Source organism: Cyprinodon tularosa, unplaced genomic scaffold, assembly GCF_016077235.1.
Source record: "Cyprinodon tularosa strain WSP-4 unplaced genomic scaffold, ASM1607723v1 ctg225, whole genome shotgun sequence".
Taxonomy (NCBI): Eukaryota; Metazoa; Chordata; class Actinopteri; order Cyprinodontiformes; family Cyprinodontidae; genus Cyprinodon; species Cyprinodon tularosa.
In genome coordinates this window covers 805,517-825,908 of record NW_024038839.1, presented here as the reverse complement: position 1 = coordinate 825,908, position 20,392 = coordinate 805,517, and the positions used below count along the sequence as shown (strand labels likewise).

General features: G+C 39.8%; 2 protein-coding genes across 2 annotated transcripts; both read left to right on the top strand.

Moving 5' to 3' along the window:
* The first annotated feature begins 839 nt into the window (after positions 1–839).
* Positions 840–4,468, top strand: LOC119784410. Its single transcript, XM_038286451.1, has 4 exons — positions 840–1,306; positions 3,474–3,535; positions 4,134–4,172; positions 4,297–4,468. Exons 1-4 carry the CDS (start codon positions 926–928, stop codon positions 4,466–4,468), a joined length of 654 nt encoding a protein of 217 aa, XP_038142379.1. The 5' UTR covers positions 840–925.
* Positions 4,464–19,194, top strand: LOC119784409. Its single transcript, XM_038286450.1, has 15 exons — positions 4,464–4,777; positions 4,944–5,128; positions 5,274–5,408; positions 5,801–5,899; positions 5,979–6,031; positions 7,995–8,710; positions 10,412–10,498; positions 10,577–10,611; positions 10,900–11,052; positions 14,817–14,945; positions 15,324–15,362; positions 15,559–15,684; positions 15,752–15,878; positions 18,877–19,047; positions 19,124–19,194. Exons 1-15 carry the CDS (start codon positions 4,660–4,662, stop codon positions 19,192–19,194), a joined length of 2,244 nt encoding a protein of 747 aa, XP_038142378.1. The 5' UTR covers positions 4,464–4,659.
* The last annotated feature ends 1,198 nt before the right edge of the window (positions 19,195–20,392 follow it).

Sequence of the window (20,392 nt, the reverse complement as noted above, 5' to 3'; positions counted from 1 at the left end):
AAACAATCTGACAAAGAATGCTTTCCTTTAATCCTCTGTGACCATTGGTCTTCATCCCTTTGCTGATATTTCAGACCTGATGTCAGATTTTGTCCTCCATCTCCTGGGAATATTAAGCTCTTGTCTTTAAAGCATATAAAGTCCTTAATCTTTAGTCATGGATGCTCCCATTAGCCAGCTGTGCTCAGCTTCTCAACATACCAACTTTGATGTGGAAGAAGACTCTTCCACAATAAAACCATCATGTTCTACAGCTGGAAATACAAATATTCCTAAAATCATGGTTCATATCTCACAGAAACAAGTATGTGAAACACTTGCAGGGGCGTACCAGTCCTCTGCTGATTCCACTGTCCCTGAGTATACTCCAGAACTGGCCACTAAGATCCTTCAGTGGTATGGGCTTGAAAAAGAGGACATGGAAGATCTCCTGCACTACCCTGAAGATGAGGTAACTGCTATGAACCTGCCTGTCATCTTGCAACAACTCTCTAACCTAAAAAGAAAGAAAATGGCTGCTGAATCAGGATTTCTATCCATTAAGAGCTCAGCTGGACCTGAAGATATGAGATGTTCTGAAAGTCCACAGACTCTCCAAATTAAAACCCCATCTACTATTGAACCTGATAAAGATAGAAACTCTGGACTTGAATGGAAGCCTTTGCATGACCAAAATAGCTACGTTAGCATTTTGAGCCCAATTAGGACCTCTGTGGAGCCCCCACTCTGTGACTCAAATAAATGGCAGAGCCAACCATGTCAGGGTTTACAAACCTTTCTCTTGTTGCCTTGCCTAACCCAAAGCAGCGACGGACGTTCTGCAAACTCCAAACAGTCTGAACTCCTTCATCTGAAAGAACAAAAAGCTAATTTATCTCCTCAAATCCAACCATCTGGATCAGACATAACTGTCCAAGCTGACCCAATGGTTAAAAATAGAATCTGCAGAAAGAGTAAAACTCATAGAAAGGTGTTAAAGGCTGTAGAGAAAATGAAAAAAGAAAAGCGTCTGAAGAAAAAATCAAAGCAGCAGACTCCAAGGGAGCCGGACCAGATTCTGGGACTACCAACATCAGACGCTCTGCCTGTAAGGTCCGGGATGGTTTCAGATTCTCCAATCTTACCTCTGGAGGCCTTTAACCCAGTGATCTCCAGCCAGAGGTTCCAGCCAGCTTCAGACGGATGGCTTTTACCCGTTTCTAGCAGCCTGCCTCCTCGAGCCATGATGGACGACTACGCTGCAGCCACGCCCAGATCGTTCCCTCACACCTGCTCTCTCTGCAGCCAAGTTTGTTCAAATATTCAGGTAAGATCTTTCACCTGATAGTAACTGATGTATTATCAATTATTTTATATTTTGGATCCATCTTCACCTATGTAGCAACTCCTCCTCCTCCTCCATTCTTATTTAACCTGTTTATATATCTAAATTCCAATCCATCAAGTTCAGAGTCTGTCCCTTTCTCCTTATTAATCCAGGTTTTGGATATAACTTGTGAAGTTAGGAAACTGAGTCTAAAAAAATTCTTGCAAGACATAATATTTGTTTTTATTTAACGTCCTTAGTGAGACGTAGAGTATATAGAAGCTCTGACTTAACTATCCTAAGCACATTTATACTCTTCAGAAATCCCAGCACATTCTCTCTCTCCCATGAAACTACCCCTGCACAAAAGAGCTTTCTCATATACTTGAACAAAAGAAGGAAAACAATTAAATTCATCAAAGTCATAAATTTAGCCAGATAAATATTTCAGGACAACTGTTTTCCCTTCATGACATCAACTGTCTGCCGCTCACAACAGAAAAAAGGATGTTAGAACCTCACACACAATAAGGACGTTTATCCTTGTCTAGAGTAGAGATGGTTAGGGTTATCACCCCTGCTTCAACTTCCTACATTCCAGCAGAGACTGGAACAATTGTTGCTTTTATTTAGCCAAGGAAAAGCACAGTCTGATAATGAATTTCACAAGAAATTATACTGAATAGTTGTTTAAACTAATGTAAATCTTTTACATTACTGAAATTTGCGTATAGCCTTCTGCTATTGATAACTTTCTCTTTATTCTGTCGTCAGCACTTTAATCTCCACCAAATCCATTTTTTTTTTTTTTTTTTTTGTCACTGCTTACTTATAGCGGACATGTCCTCAGCAAGAAAGTCGAGGGACTTTTTGATGTCCTCAATCTCCTCAGCCGTTTCTCCAAACCCATGATTCCCAAAAGGAGACGTGTCACTGTCAATTTGACAATCTACTGTTTGGCCTATGGCGCTGGTGCTCACCATCAACTCCCCAGGCCATCTCCAATTTCAACATCACAATTTATTAGTTTAATGCAAGCTTTCCTAACATATTTCCACATCAGTGTTTCACAGCCAATAATCCCCCAGTAGATTTAAAGGACAGAATCCGATCAGGCAGCAAGCGAGCTGGCTATTTGTAAACCCCAAAACAATTTTCAGCGTTGCTTTGATTTTAATGAGAACATCAATGAATTTAAAGTTGTGATGAAATCCATTAACAATGTGCTATGTCTATTTTTAAAATGTTTGAGCTGTTAAACATCAGTGTTTCAGGAGGCTTACAATGTAAGCCAATGTAAAATATTTGGCTAAGTCCATATCTTTGAGCCAGTGGAAAACATCACTATGTGCAAATTGAACTAAAACATATTGTTGAATGAAGACAAAACAGATATTTTTGTGGGCAAATTGTTACATTTACTACGTTTAAAAATGTAAAAACAAACAAAAAGTGTGCCTTTATTTTTTTACATTTGTGCAATTTTTCCACATAAAATTAAATACGTTGGACATGAAGGACTGGCCACGTAGGACCCTTAGTTTTTATTTAAAAGCTAACAAGCGGCAGTAAAATGAGGAACATCATGAACAACAGTGGGCATCCTCTTCAAAAAGCTTTTTTTTTTGGGGGGGGAGTTTTTATAGCACTAGTGGCTCGTTTTATGAATGGTAGACTGACAGGAAAGGGGTTTCTCCACACATGGATCATGCACGCCAACCACTGCACCACCAAAGCACGCCCCAAAAAAAACTGTCTTCAGTCAAAGGCTTATTTTGATCGGCTGTGAGACAGACCTCTACAGAAGAGCCTGCCTTCCTGACTATAGCTATCAAAATCTACAGCAACGCACACTAATTGAATAAAAATAGTTAATGATTCACTCATGATGCTTTTAAAACTAGTTTATATAGTTAACAATCTGCTATGATCACATTACCTGCTCTAGAAACAGACATACGGCAGTTAGACAAAGCTTCATGCAGAACAGACCTTCATCAAAGGTTTATGTGGCTTATTTTGGACCACAGCTGGACTCAAACTTTATTTGGGTTTATTTTTATTATAAAAATATTATATAGTAACAATAATCTACTCTTTATTGATCTCTGCACAGACCGAAGGTTTTCATTCAGTTTACAGTAATGTTTCTGGTTCTAACTTCTAGGAATGGATCTTCCATCAGAATATCAGCTTTCATCTGGAGAACTGCAAACTCCTCCGGAAACGGTTAGGCTTTTATTTATTTATTTATTTATTTATTTATTTATTTATTTATTTATTTATTTATTTATATAATATTCTGTATCCTCACATGTTTGTTCTGCTATATGTAGTGAGGACCATTTGTTGACCTCCCAATTGACTTCCCTTGTTCCATTTTTCATTCATATACAACTCTTTCTAAGCCCCAACACTAAAACTAACCATAACCAAGTCATACTTCACCCTAACGCAGTTGACACCTTAGCCCTAAATATAACCACTAGAAAACTAGCTTGTGAGGACCAGCAAAATGTCCTCACTGGACAACATCCGGTCCCCGTTGTGATGGTAAAATCAGAAAAATGGTCCTCACGCTGGTTCCTTTACAAGTGCACACAAATATGTAAAACATAAAGATCTTGATAATTTTGTATATGTATGTTTATTCTTTTGTAGTTTTTTTCATAGGTTTTGGGCAAGATAAACCTTGGTTTAGGAAAAAACAAAACGACTTAACTTAAATCAGATCCTGTTTCCTCTTTATTAAATTAAAATCTTTCAGATACTGAGATTTTAACAGGAACATGTATTAAACTAGGACCTTTTCGTTCTTTTTTTTCAGATACCCCAATTGGGACTGTACAGTACCACTGTTTAAAAGGTAAATAAAAAATAAAAAAATCACTTATTGATTTGTTCTTTTCTGCTCGTTGTAGTTTTTCTAATAAAGATCCCAGGCAGTATGCTTTAACCTCCTCTCAGATATTCCATTATTATAATCACAGTATCAGACCAGGGAGCCGATCCAGGTCAAGGAATGAAAGCCAATCAGGTCACAGCAGCGTGGAGGATGGATGGGACAGACCAAGGAGCCGCTCCCGTTCTCCAAGTCCTTATTGTAGCAATGTTTTGGGGGCTGGCTGGAGATCAGGAGAGGATTTAAATAGTCAGAGGTAAGTTAGATATGGGAAATACTGTAGAAGAAGAGAGCAATATTCTTTATGATAGATGGTAGAAACCTCAAAGCTACATAGAATGTTCCCGATTTTACATTTGCATCCTACAGAACTCGCTCTCCTTCAACATCGCATAACGGTTCATGTTTAAGGAGCCATGAGAGGGAGTCATCATCCAGGAAGAGGAAGGAGATGAGGTCCACATCAGGCAGGAGGCACAAGAGGCGATCATCCACGATGGTGAGGTCCTCCAATAGACTGAGGTTAAGCAAAGTGGAGAAGCTGACAGAGAGGCTGCTGAAAAAATCAGGTTAGAAACATTTTATTACGGAGTCAAACTGAAGTGATTCACTGCTAGAAGCTGACGTGGTGATTTGTTTTTCTTTCTTTCTTTGGATTTTATCATAATTAATAGATCCCTATGATACAAAGGAGACTGACTGACTGAACTTCTTAAATGATTTTGTTTCCTGCAGCTGTTCAATCCCTCATGAAGAAACCTAAACTCAAAGCTGTGATTAAGACTCTGGTTCCACTCATCTTGGCTGAACTGAAGAACATGAAATCCTCTTCATCCTCCTTTCCCTCCCATAAGACAAAGAGGAGGTTTAATGCAAAGTTATCCAAAGTGAAGCCTGAGCATCAGATCAGGAAACGTCAGGTTGGGGCTAAGCTGCTTATTGAAATAAAACGTTTCTTTCTTATTCTTGTCTTCAGCATTTTGAAGTTTCTATCAGGGAATAAAACATCTTATTATATTTGTTGCGGAACTGAATTAATTGTTTTTACCTTCCACCTTTTATCAGGCTGCCGAATCCTCTCCTCCTTCCTCAGTGGTGCCTAGAGAGACGCATCATTCTCTGCCCGACAGCGATGTGGTCTCAGCTGTGGAGAAATCTGGAAGAACCAAATCTGATCGGCTGCTGAAGTCCAAACGAAAGGTATCCTCAGTTCATCTGCTGCTTAAAACAATCTTATAACTTCATCCTTTAAATTGCTTCCATCAAGGAAAGTCTACTTTTATTAGTGCAGTTTTTAAAAAGGCTGTATTTAATCATGTGCTTTTATTTAGTTTGATTTTTTTATTTTTATTTTTTTTGCTCCAAACAGTAATTACAGTATTTTTATTTTCCGTTATAAACTGTAAATGCAGCATATTTAAGTTCTGTTAAATAATTGGTATTATAATGTGGGTTGTGATAAATGGTGTTATTTCTTTTTTTTAATGTTTTTAAACAATGGCAAGTTTTTTGTAACCTAATAGTTGTTTTGGCTGTGGCACATTAGTAGTTCTAGTTTTACTCATGTCTCTAGTTTGTTTTTTCTTTCCAAGGCAACCGCATGTTTTGAAAATGAGGAAGATGAAGAGAAAGTGAAAAAGATGAAGAGCATCGATATTGAGGAAACATCAGTCACTGTCTTCACAGAAAAAGTAAAGCGGTTTGTTTTTCATGATATTTACTCAAACATCTCCACACCTGCAAGTTCAAATTAAGTATTTCATTCTACAGAATGAGGCCATTAGGAAACATATTCCTGCAAAACAGAAAATGACTCCACAACCGTAAGTAGATTATAATATGTTTGTAATTTTACAGTGTTTGATCTCATTTTATTGGAAAACATTGCTGGGGGGTTTTTTTTCGACAAAAAGGAGCAACCGGTTCCATATAAATAGGAACTGAGATGCTGTAAAAGGATAGTGTCTCTCTCTCTCTCGATATATAGATTATGTTTTTTTTTTTTTTTTTTTTAGGTGATGCTTAACAAAATGTTAAAATGAAAATATGACTAATTCTCTATTGAAGGAAAAAAAACACCACATACTAAGAACAAGTCTATGTAGAAACAGTGCATATAGCAACAAGGATATAAAGAACCTACTGAATTTGCTGGGAACTGTGATTAATACAAACTTGAACAACTGCAGGGAGGAAAGATCTGTAAAAACACGTCTTTGTGCACCAAAGATGCAGTGCTTTGTCACTGAAGCTTTACAGCCCTGCAACAGGTTTATCAAACTCTACTTTACTTCTTGTGATTAAATAAAAAAAATGGCTTTAATATAAATTGGCATCAAATATTTAAATATCAGAGTTGGAGAAAAGCAAATACTCCATCCATCTCTCTAACCTAAGGAACATTTAGAGACGCCAATTAAAGGTGCAGTAGGAGATCTTGGAAAAATGCTTCCAGCAAGCTATATTTTTGAACGTACACAACCATGCCTCTCCCTTCAGACCACACCAAGAAACCACGCCTTCAAAACACATGAACGTGCATGCTATCTGCAGCGTGTCTAGAGCAGCTGAAGCAGCACTGAGCTGGCAGGGAGACAGACAGCGCTGATGATGCAGAGCGCTATGATCACTCCTCTTGAACAGTTTATTAACGCCTAAATTTATTTAAAATGTTGAAATCTGCTGGCAAAACATGTTCACTTTTATTATCCTGGTGCCTGCAGTTTGGATTACATAGATGAAGAACGCCTTCCAGCCTCGGTGGCAAACTGCGAAGAGTCCACCAGGTCATAGGCTGCTGTTGAATGGGATTCCTAGTGATAGCACCGCCGGTGTACGGGGGTCTGAGCGGCTCCCACAGAGAAATGATATTTGAAGGCAGGATGGTAATCTGGATGAACTGACAATGTTTTCAGGCGGATTTTCTTAATTCGAAATAGATTCAATTTACTCTTTACCCCCTGATCAAAGCAAATATAGCTGCCATTGTTACAGGAAAAGAAAGGATAGGGTAGCTCCACCCAAGGTGCATCAGAACCACTTTTCCACCGCACAGCCAGAGCAGCAGAGATGCTTCACCGCATATCAGAACTCAACTTGTACAAGCATAAAAAATTAAGTGGCATGCGCGTTTTTGCTGCTCTTGCTGCTTTAGTTGTGAATAGGGTGACCAGGCAGGCAGAGGGACGCATACCGTCACTGGGTCGGGTTTGGTTGCTCTGTCCCCGGGCGCCGGGGTTCCCTGTCCAGTCCAGTCAGCAGCCCCACTGCCCCAAAAAAGTGTCCTCCTTTTCAGAAACCCAAATCTGGTCACCATAGATGTGAACGTAGCATAACAGTGGCTAGCTTCCAGCCATGGCGTCCTGCACGTGCATTGGGGGGTTGATTCGTTCATGTGTACGTGCACAGGGGGGAGGGACAAGCGGACGACCATGATTGACGTGTCATGGAACCAATTGTGTACAGCGAACCGTCTTTTGTGATTGGTTTGGGGTTATTCATTGATTTCTCACTGAAGCGGGGACCATTTATTTTAGTTTCACTTCCAGACCTTCTTTTTCACTGCTTGCTAAGCGGCTGTGGGGAGATCTTTAAGCCACATGGTAAAAAATGCGTCAGAAAAGATCTCCTACTGCACCTTTAACCTAACGGTCATGTGTTTGCACTATGAGAGGAAATTGGAGTACCCAGAGAGGCTTTACAGGCTTGGGAAGAATGACACATGCTGCTATGTTTCTTTTCATTCTCTGTATTTTACTAACTTCTCCTCTTTACCCCTCTTCTCAGAGTATCTCTGGATCAAAGTGTCTTCAAACAACAGTCTTCTGAACCTTCATCCTTTGCAACGACATCTTCAAAGCTTCCAGAATCTGCAACGTTGATGTTTGCGGCAAACAGGGGAGATGTTGGCGACTCTGAACAACAAATGCATCCTGATAAAACCCAAAGAGATGCTGACGAGTCTCCAAAGACACTCGAAGAGAAGAGCATGGAAGACACTAGACTGAAACCTAAATCCCAGCTGGGAAGTCTGCAGGAAGAGGAAGAAGTGACCAGAGAATCGCTGCTTAAGGTTTCAGAGCGTAATCAGGTTGCTTTTATGAATCTCAAAGCAGAAAATTTGGAAATTCAGCTTCAAGAATCCTCACCGGTGGCAGAAACCTTAAAAACAACCCATGAAAGAAAGCAGCAAGCTGAACTAGAGGAAATGAATCTCTGTTCCAAACAGTTAAAAGATGCTGAAAGTCAGAAATATCTGGAAACAAGAGCAGCAGATCCTGTAGAGGTTAAAACCACAAATGAAGTTGATCTACAGGAGAATTTACCAACTGATCCCACTGATCTTCAGACAATAAATCTGGAAACGCCAACAGCCCCAGTCAGTTCATCATCCCAGAACCAGAAACCAGATGCTTTGGAAAAACAACAAAAACCAGGAAGTTCATCTCTTTTAAAGAAATCACAGAAATTGAGAGACATAAAGACAAAAGCAAAGAAAAAAGGTACATTTAGCTGCAAAAACAAAGAATGCTTGATAGGATTTTCTACTTGCTGGAAGGTAGAATATGTTGGAGTTTCTTGCTTTTTATGTGTTTTTATAGGTAGAATATTTTCTGGAATTTTTTTTATTTTTTGAATTGCACCTTTGATTAACACCTCTTAAATTGATGGTCAAACACAACCCTGATTAGCATTATTCAGTATTGATTTACAGTAGTAGTAAGTTCCCCTTCAGAACGAAAGCCGCTGAATGGCCTCGGGTTTCCAGCTAAGGACCCATCATGAAACCAGGGGAGGTTTAAACCTCTACTGGTGTAATTGCAGTAACTTTTTTTTTTTTTTTTTTTATGTTAATTTGATTTACGACAGGGCCAGGCTAGATATTTTTATTTAATTTTTTTGAGAATAAAGTTGTAATATTACGAGAATAAAGTTAAAAAAATAACAAACGAAGAAGTCATACCTCAACACATTTCAGAAATAAAGCTTTTAGCTCCAACCAGCATGTGCCGGCCGACCAGCACCACCAAACAACCTGAGTCCACTTTGACATGCTGCCCAATTTGATTCCTTATTTGCCAAACTGACGCCAAAGCATAACTTCACATGATGCTGGACATTCCTCATTTTATGGAAGACCGTACTTCTTGTAAGAGAATCTCTAGCTTGGCCCTAATACTCCGTTTTAGATTTACACAATTTTATTTTGAGTTTTTATGGCACTAGTGGCTTGTTTCTTGGACAGTAGGCTGTCAGGAAAGGGGGCAGAACCTGAGAAGCAAAGCGAGGAGAAAACTCTGGAGGAAATCCATCCAGCAGAGAAAGATTACAGCGCAGCAGATGTTAGAATAAAGAAAAACCCTGGATGAGGTCCAACATGGGACCACAGGTCCGACCCAAACCCGGGTTGCCCACGTCGAGGACTAAAGATTGCGTACATGGGTTGTGTGCGCTAACCACTGCGCCACCGAAGCGTCCCACAATTAGATTTTTTTAAAACTGTTAAAAAATCAAGTTGTATAAAATGAAACCTGGTTTTACTGGCGCTTGATTAAGTGGTAATGGTAACGTTTCTTAAAACGGATTAAACAGAATTTGCCTGCCATGTGGAAAAGGGCTTTCAACTTAGGTGCACTCATAGCTTACGGTATAATTCTCTTTCCCACCTTAAGGGCTGCTGTGAGAAATAAAGCTTCCTACTGTCCTTAAATGTAAAGTGACCAAAAATGTTGCGTATCTGTGATTTTGAAAGAAAGTTTTTATAAATTGCAGATGCAGTTGTTCAGCCCTAAAAATTAGTGATGCTATGGAAACCTTTCAACCGCGAAGAAATCAGGAAAATGTTTGTTCAAACATTTTAAAAGCTGTTTAGCAATTATAAGATGTATGATTATAAATCAAAGATTTTTTCCACGCATATTAATGAATAAAAACTTTTCAATGTACAATTTTTACATAAACTGACCAAAGATTAATTTCGCAAGATGGACATTGTTTTTACTTCTTTTAAGAGAGGCTTGTCACATCTCCATTAAAAAAAAAACCAAAAACGTCTTGATTAAAAACTAAAAACTGTTGGATATGATTAATCATGTGATTAACGGTCAGTAAATGTAATCAAGTTTAGGCTCTAGTTATAATTTTTTTTTTCCAGTGATGGGTGATAAGTTATGCGTTTAAATAAAATATTTTGTTATCTGCAGTGAAAACTAGAGAGCAGTCTCCAGCTGCTGCCTGCATCCCGATGGTCGAAGAGACGTTTGAGGAACTTCAGGTCGAACACCTGATTGGTACGAAATCTGTTCAAACCTGCAGTTACCTCAGTTTTACTGACCTATGCAGACTTTTACTTTCTACTCTGTTCTCAGGGTGTTTAAGCAGGAAAACAGTCTTGTCACCAAAGGTGAGTTTTCTTTGACTGAACTGTTAATTTTTCTTAAAGAACGGTGTTAGACTACCAACCAAACAAAAATATTTTCTTTTGTTTGCATGAGAAACAAGATCAATGAACAATAAGCTCCAGTTTGTTGCATCAGACAGTAAAAATTCCCTCATGTTTGCGTTTCCTCTTTGAGCTGTTCTTTCTACCACCCTACTGGCTCCACATAAAAAAAATCCCAAACTGTTGACATGGTATCTTTTTAAGACATGTGAGACTTGTGTGATCATCTCTCTCTCCTAATGTGTCAAGCTATTTACACTTGATGCGAAGCTGCTCATGATAACCAAGCTGCCAAAGTATTACGATGGCTGCTACAGAGAAAGTGATGTTGCCGACCTGTTCTGCCCTTTTGGATTCCTCTACAAGGGGAACAACATCTATGTTATTCCTCAAAAGTGCATGGTGAGTACCAGAACATAAACCACAACTTGATGCTTTCAGCTGAACAGCCTCATAGTTCACCAAACGCTTTTGGTGCCTAAACACACATAGATCATTAGAACCACTCGATTAAACATCAATTCCTGCATATTTTTATTAATTAGCAACATTCAATATGAGAAATCATTGCCAGTCACATCTGAGAAACCTTTGAGTGACGAGGATGATAGCTTTGATCATTTTACCCTTAAATATTGTTCAGGCTTGCAGGTTATAATAATTAGAGCAAACCAAAATAAGCAGGAAATGTGTATAAAAGCATGGATAAACTGCATCACAGCCTAGAGCTAAGGGGAAAGTTGCTGTGGAGTTGGAAGGTTTTGATATTAAGGCATAAAGAAATCAAACTAAAGCTGTGCTGCTTCCATCAACACCTTTGTTTATAGATGTTGAATATGGGCCTGTTTTTCCAGTGTAGTCCTGTTTCTCTGACTGGCTGGATGTGCTCTCTTCATCGTCTGGCATGGGAGCTGGCTCGGAGCTCGTCTGCCTGGCTGTGTGTTTCCTGGATCGGGCCGCCTTTTACAACTGCTTTTTGTGTCCCTGCTTCTGTCTCCTTGAAACCCAGTCGGCCTCGGCAGATGGCCGCTCACACTGAGCCTGGTTCTGCTGGAGGTTTCTTCCTGTTAAAAGGGAGTTTTCCTCTCCACTGTCGCTACAAGCATGATTAGTCGATGAGTCGATGCAATCAATTGGTTTTCATTAGATAGAAAACTTTGAATCAATTTGACTGGATGATCTGGTTGAACTGTAAAGTGCCTTGATATGTTGGGTTTAAACACCAAACACCTTATTCAGCAACCTGCACAAAGAATGACACAGAGAACTGAGTATAGTTTACTTGCAAGGAGAGGGGATCAGAAACTGCATTCAGTTACAACCTCCAACCCACTCTGAAGCAGTATCTGCTCTCCAAGCTCTTTATTGAAAGAACGCCCTGATTACAATTTAGTTTCAACCGCTAAAGGGGGAGGGAACAGATCCCAGTTGAAACCAGAATTTTCGTACAACGTCATACAACATCATAGGATAAGGAGAACCCCTCTCCTTATCTAGTTGCACAGTTCTCCATGCTCCTCCACACCCTTAACGGCATCTGTTACCTCAGCAGTCAGCACCCCTCCTGGACATACTTACAAAACATTAAATGACACAGTAAACAAAACTAAATGTTTTAACACTCTTTGTAATATGAGTAAGATAGAGATAACAAAATGTGTAAGTATAATATGATTAAAGTAATATGATTGAAGTAGAATAACTTATGTACAATTAATTAATCCAACAATATGACATGTTGTAAAATTGGCGCTATAGAAATAAACTGAAGTGAATTGAAGTAGCCTCCAGTTGAAGGAGCCCGCAAGAAGGGAAGACTTTGTGGGATTATTTTATGTAGACCCACCAAACCATATCTCCATAGAGGAACCTAAAAGCTCCTTGTTGTGAGCACAGTCTGCCTGGGATCCCCTCAGTTTTATTTGTGTTATAAGTTAAACACTATCTACGTTTACATGGACACAAATAATCAGATTGAATGCCTGATCAGATCAAAACCTAACCCTAACCCTGTTTCATGTAAACATGTCAGACTGAAGATTCTAATCCGATTCGGTCCGATCGGAAATAAATTTAATTCCGAAAGAGAGAGGTGGTTTTTGCTGATCGCCATTCCGATTGGCGTCCATGTAAACACCCATTCGGATCTTAAGAGTAAAATAATCTTCACTGCGCATGTGTGCGACGTCAGCGTGACGTTTTTCCGCCTTGTCAACAACAGGAAACCACCGGTCGCTCTCGCTGTGAACAACATGGCGGGAGGAGTCTAGGAACGCCGACTTATACACTCAAGTTCATTTAAAGCTGCAGGAAGCAGGAATTTATCCTCCTCTTCCTCTTTTCTCTCTCCACAGCCCACTCGCTCTCCCACGCCGGTTCAATCGCTCATTCTCTACATTTTCTCTCGGACATTTCGCTGCCAAGCGCTTTTTTCCTCCTCTCTCCTTTTTTCTTTCCGCTCGCTCCGAGCGCATCGTTTGTCAGGCCTCCCAAAAACCAGACGCAGACAGAACTGCCAAGTTTGGCAGGAAGTTCTGCGCATGCTTAAAAGATTTAATCTGATCCAACGCTTGGTACATGTATACACACGTGATGATCGGATCATTTAATTTAGTGTCCATGTAAACGGAGATTTTGAATTTCCGATCAACCAAGGTTTGGATCGGATCGGGGAAATTTTGCGCATGTAAACGTAGCTAGTGATGGCTCAGAGGTGAATGTAGCCTATTTCCCCCTGATGTTCACAGCCCTGCTTCAGCAGGTTGCTCCCAACAACGTGACACCAGAGTGGTCTACATTACATCTAATCTGTCTCCTTCAGACACTCTTGCCTTAAAATCCTAGCTTCATCTGTTGTATTATATGCCTGGAGAGAAAAATGTGCTGTCGTCATTCTGTTGTCTCCAATCCATTCAATAGATTCCCATTGAATTGGATGTATTACAGGGTTTCCACGGGTCATTAAAAATCATTCAAAGTCATTAATTGGCATTAAAATTCATTAAATGTGACAATCGTGGCATTTAAAATGCTTTATTTTCGTCAGATATGAGATATAAATGGTTCCGCATGTTTGCGTGGAACTTCTTCGGGTTGATCATAAAGCCGTATGTTCGGAAAAGAAGCTTGAGACGGAGAAAAAGCTAGAGAATGGGGAGAATGAAAATTTCAATAAAAGTGGCTGGAAAACGAGCAATTCCGGACATGGCTGCAGCCTGTCGACGGTAAAGTTGATGGCATTAAAATTCTAAGAGCATTTAAAGTTAATTAAAAAGCATTAAATTTGAGTTACTCATTCCTGAATAAACCCTGTATTATAAATGAAGAGAAAAGCCCATGCCTTCTCCATGACTGTAGAACAGCTGATCCAGAGAGGTCCTCTAATACCACGCTCACTTCCTGTTAACAGATTTGATTTAAAAATTAGTGCCTGGAATAAAACAATTTAACAGGAAATAACAAAATTAGACGGTATTAATATTTTCCACCAGACGAAGAAGTTGTTTCCTGTGGTTTGAACTTGATGCGCATCAATTCTTATCTGCACTAAGACATTTTTCTTCTATAGAAACAGTTCTGGAAAATGCTTTTTTTACCTTAATAAATTACATGTTGAGAAACACTAATGCTTGTACATGTTTACTCATAATGTCCCATAACAGATGGAGTTGTTTAAGTTGACATGGAGAAGAAAAATAAGGTTTTTTTTTTTCGTAATAAAAGATGCAAACCAAGAAATCCCATTTTTAATTGATTAATCAGACATTTTTATATTATTACAAAGCTTTACTTGGACTATCAAGCTCTGTCACTTTAAGATGTATTTGCTGTTTTGATTAAATTGTAGTTTTAACAACTATTTTCTAACATGACTATGAGCCTGAGCTATAATTAGAACATGTCAGCAAGTCATTATTGTTAATGTTAAAATACATTTATTCCTGGGAAAAGAAGATAAAAAGAGTGAAGTTATTACAAATCAAAGTATCTTAATTTAAGGGTTGGAACAATTTACTTTTTTGCTTGTTTATTTAAGAATCATTTGGTTCAATGACAAATAATAAATATGATACATATGATATATGGACAGTGATGCCCTTTAGTGTTCAGATAATTTAGGAGTGATGCTACAGTTATAAACATGTTTTTGTTTTTTTTGTTTTTAGGCGTTTGTCCTGATGCCAGATGTAACAAATGTTAGAAAGATCATCGCCTATTTGGACCAGAACCAGATCGTTTTCAAAGGATCCAGTATCTCAGTCAGAGTTGTGCATGACATGGTTTCAATGAAGCCAGTAAGATTCACACATTATATTATTACTTTGTACCAAATGAGATGGAAATATGACAGATGACAGAATTTATTTTGAATTTTATTGAATTTAGTTTGGAAAATCTGATTAATCAAAAATTGCAGATCTATACAGAGCTAAACTATTTCTAACCATTATGTAAATGAAAACATGAATTGGTTAAATTGTGGTCCAATTGAAAAGAAACAAACCTTAATGTTTTTTCAGTGTCTGAGCTTCTTCCCCATTTTTTTTCTTTTTCTCATCTTTTTATTTTTAGAACCTTTTTCAAATACATTTGAATCTTTTTTTGTTTTTCCTTAAAACTGTATAATTGAGAGCAGAAGTTGAAGTAACACAGTTTCCTCTGCCTTATTTCAGTTTGGGTTTTATACGTTTCTGATCAAAAAGACCCGATCAGTAAGTATGGCCATATTTCTTCTTCACATCTTTAACACGTTTTTAACTTTAATGATGTTGATAACTGTTTTATTTCAGAGCTCTGTGATTCTAAAGCAATCAATGCAGAATTCTGTTATTGTCTAAATATCTTTACATTTTTGTTTAGTGAACAAATGGAGATGGAAAGCGGATAAAATGAGTTGTTCCTCCACAGGGCCAGAAGACTGACAGAGGAAGGGTAATCTTTATCCACAACATCTGCCAGAGCGAGATCAGAGCTCTGAAGGAAGCTCTGATAAAGATCGGCTCAGTGAAACGATACCTGCCGCTCCTCGAAAAGGTTTTAACCTTCAGCCATCTGTCTGTCGGAGTGAAGGGAGGTTTGCTGAATGTTTCCTGTGTTTCAGGTGTTTGTTGAATTTGAATCCAGGCATGAGGCTGATCTGTTGGGCGTTTGGTACAGCTTCCTGAGGGACTCTCCTCCTTATTACGTCTTCAGGATGATAATACCTGAAAGCAGCAGTGTTTCTCCACGTGAGTCTCTGTTTTAAGGCCCTGTTACACCTTGCTGGTTTATCCAGCGTATGCCTGATGTCCCAGAATCTCCTAAAACGCTGGAATATGCTGAACTTTCCATGTATTTTTTCAATTTTGGTCATTTTGCACGAATCCAGAACTTATGTCCAACGACAGCCTAATTTATGCATAACGGATGGCGTAAAGGCCAATTTATATTTCTGACGCATAGCCTCTGCAACCATCTGTCTCTCTGCGCGACCATGCTGTCCCCAAGCGTCGTCGCGCACCTCTAAAAAATCCTGACTGCGCGTCGGACGGTCGCAAACCCGCACAGCACTCAAGCGGAAGTGCGCAGACCTAAATGCAGCGGTGTTTGGTCCTTGGTATGCCTTTCCGGCTGGCTGTGTGGTCGTCCTTCTCGATTCGGTGCCGGGTCGAAACTCCCCAGTCCCATCCCTGGTGTGATTCAAGGGGCGTACACACCACCTACGGGTCCTCCTTTGTCTTTTTGCCAACTCCATTAACAGAACCTGTTTCTCTTCAATGTCTCGCAATTCTATATCCATCTCCGTGACTGTGATATCCTGCAGACGCGCCATTGTTGTTTTGGAAGATAAACACTCCCGCCGGCACTGCCCAAGTAGTTCTTGTGACCATCCGCGAGTTCTTGAATAGGCTCCCCCTTGTGCTTTGGCGGGAAACTGCTGTGCATCCCTAGAAATTCCAGACCGACGTTGCAGAACCATACTAGCAAAACCGGTTCACGGCCAGACGCAAGCGACATTTGAGGTGTGCGGTTGCAGAAGAATAATCTGCCCTTAATGCCCATTAAATATCACAAGCCAGTGTCTTAAGGGCGCAGCAATGCGCCTGGTGGCACCCTGTCTGCATAAAAAGATGTCTTTTATTGCAGTATTAACCTAGCTGCTGTTTACCACCTGCCCAAAACATAGGAATAAATAAAAAAGGTTTGCAGTCGCAGCAGATTCAGCATCAGGAAGTTTGTTGGTCATGGGTGTGGATGCAAGGAGGATCCATCACCCTCACCTTCTCGCTCACCCTATGAAGCGAATGCAGCCTGAAGGAAAACTGATAGTTTCCCCTTTTATACCAAAACGCTGCCAATACGCCATTATACAGTAGCTGTAAGTTAGAAACACGTTCAGCGGTCGACTGGAACACATCACATACGCTGATATGAGTTGGATATGCACAAGTTACTCATAAGTTTTAGACAAGCTAGACGCCACAACTTGTGAGTAACTTACACTTAACATATGTCGACGATCAGATGACTTAGCTTTAACTTAACACATGTATGGCATACACTGGCATACGTTAGGAAATTTTGCTCAAATGTTGACGTGTTTCAACGTGCTCATAACTGATACAAAAATTACCCATAACTTATAGCGTAGTAAACTAGCCCCACCCGCCAACGGCCGAAGTCATTTCTGCCAGCGAGAGGTCTAGCCTCGATCAATGCCCCAGGCCCTAGAACTAGCGGGCCAATCATAACGCAGTGTTTTGAATTTCTCTATGCTAAGTGGGCGGGGTTTTGAGGGCGTGACGACAAAAGCAAAACAAGGAAAATGGCAGCAACTATTGAATAGTTCTCATTTGACTCAGCTTTGGAATCAGTTTTGGAAGGATTAGAATTGGGGTTTTCGTTGAAACGTAAGCAGGAAGAGGCTCTACGCCCATTCATTTTTAAGGACGACGTATTCGCCGTTTTACCGACAAGCTTTTTATTTACACTCCCCCACCAGCTTTCTGTCGCACTTACTACGTCACAGTTGGCTGTCCTCATTGTTGTTTGAAAGACAACAGGTTATTCTCATCAACAATCTTCCAATGTTTCATTCATCAGGGCCAGAAAAAAATTACACATTTAATCTCACATTTAGTCTGGTTTATCAGGCTACATAACTTATCCAACATGCGCTGCGTTTTGTACGTCAGGCATATGTTGGTCTAAATCGTCAAGGTCTAAATCGCCAGGGCCTATAGGAAATAAAGGTCCTCAGAGGTTGGGTTTCCTGCATGTGTTGGAGGGTTTTTTTGCCCAGCTTACGTATATTGGTCGGTCATTATCAGGTCTCAGCAAAACTAATGCTGCAGCAGGTTACCAAAGGATCCAGAGTCCAGCTGACTGCCAGTAGTAGACCTGTGTCTGAGCAGCGATTCATGTACGTTTATGTAGCTTTGAAGCACTTTACAAGAAAACAACCTGTAGAAGCTCCCCATCACTTGAATTATTCAGCCAGTCTCGAAAGGTGAATTTAGCATTTTATTTAATGAAGATCCTTATCATAGCCACCACAGTTACCTTAGTCACCGTGGAAACTAAAACCTTTACAAATATTATAATACAAACAATAAAACCAAAGGTACCTCGCTGCATTTACTGGGGACACTACGTGTCGTTTTCTTGGTGACAAAAAAATCTTAAATGTTCAAGTCATTCATTGGGACAATTTTTCTACCAACTGTTACAGGGCCTCATTAGCTACGGCAGCCTGTGAGGGACAAAACAAAAACTTTTAACATTACAGAGTGCAAATGCATTAAAACAAAATAAAAATAAAAACAAACAATGCCAATCAAAACGAATATCCATGAAAAAAAAATCAACATTCTCAATTTGGAAAATTCACTTTCAATAATTTACTTTAAATAGTCTACAAAAATAAATCATTTAGGCAATTTATTTTAAATGGCTCACTATCCATTACACCATTTTCGTATTCAGCTATGATAAATCCATTTTTTTTTTTTTTTTTTAAAACAACAGATTTTTATCTTTAAATTGGCTCCCCTTTGATAACCGCTTTGATGACTGTTGCATTCATTGACAGACCAGCATTCATTGTAGAGCTTTAACCTCATTACAGGATTAAAAACTGTTTATTTACTTATTAGTTTCCGTTAAAACAAAAATTAAATCACTAGATTGTTAGTGAAACTAAGTGTTCATTACCATTAAAAACACTTTTTGTCAATTTGTGTGCAGCACCAGCGGCTGCAGAGAGAGCTCTGCCAGACGGCCATGCAGCTGTTGATGGCGCCGCCATCCCGACTGCGAAGTGTGGCGTTCCTCAGGGAAGCGCTCCTCCGTTCTGGATCACCATGAGCACCAACCCCTGTGTGTTTCCCACCTTCGCTCCCTGGTTCAATATTCCAGGTAGGAAAAATCCCCTCAAAGCAGTTTGGAGCCTTATTGTTACTCAGATTAACAGTTTTCTCTCTTCCTTTCTTAGATTATCTGACAGTCGAAACAATGGAGTCTGTAGAGGTCATTTCTGTTTTGCTCTCTTCACTCAAATGTTGACAAACTTATAAGAATCTAGGAGTAAATGAATGTGGCACAGTTTAGAGTTTTTAGGGTGAATATTTTGCTTCTGTACCTTGTTGTTGTGCAGAAGGTGGCTATCCAGGCCTCGAGGTTCAGCACCGTCATGCTGACCGGTTTACCTCAGAAAAACTACACCCATCAGGATGTGGCCAAGCTGGTTTGGCATTTCTTCCCCAAACCAAACCTGCACACTTGGTTCTACAATGTGACAGTCTTACCGCTGCAGAGGAGGGTAGAGACCCCACATCCTGGCTATTTTGTTGTTAGACAATCAATTCTGTCCTCACTTTTTTCTCTTTTCTTTCTACTTCAGGCGTTTGTGTTTTTTAGCAGCTGGAGCGCCTGCAGGGGTTTTGTCAAACATCATATCAGAAAGCCAGTTTCAGTCAAAGGCTGCAAGCTCAGCGTTCACCTCGTCTTAGAGGACATGCAGCCCGGATTCACTGAGGTACGAAACAGTTTATCATTAGGGGGGAAGACTGCAACAATGAGCGGCGGGGGATAAAACCTCCTAATATTAAACTTAATATTAAAGTTCAAATAGAAGACACATAGTTATAGTTTCGAATTTGATAGTATGTACAACGTTAAATACATCACAAGTGAAAAAATGTAGCCTGACGTAGTCCGACTCAATTCTAGTCAGAATATGAGTCTGATACTGCTCCATAGAGCTGTGATTATGGGGCGTGTTTTGAACGAACCAGGAAAAAAAATGCCTCGGCACTCAATTGGATAGACCTACAACCAATAAGAGCAACGGAGTGCGTGACGTATGTTAAGCAACGCATAGTTGTTGTCAACAAAAATCAAAGCGTGCAGTTGCACGCCTATAATAAGAAGATGAGACTTGATCGCGTTTCTATGTTCCTCTTTTAAAATTAATTTGCTGTCGATATCTTCTAGAACAGACCTAATAGCAGAATCTACTCACCTAAACTCTCCAGCGGCAGCCAGTATTGTTGTCACCCATGCGCGCAATGGTCACGTGGTTGATTACGTTACTGTTGGTCATCTGTCCCTCATCATATAAAGCCCGCCCTGACAATTTGATTGGATCGCCAGAGGGTGGGCGATAATACTCGCGCTACTATGGAGCAGAGCCAGACCGAACTTCCCGACCTCAAACTTTGTGGGCGGGACTAAGTTCGGAATGGCACCCAGGCTAGAAAAA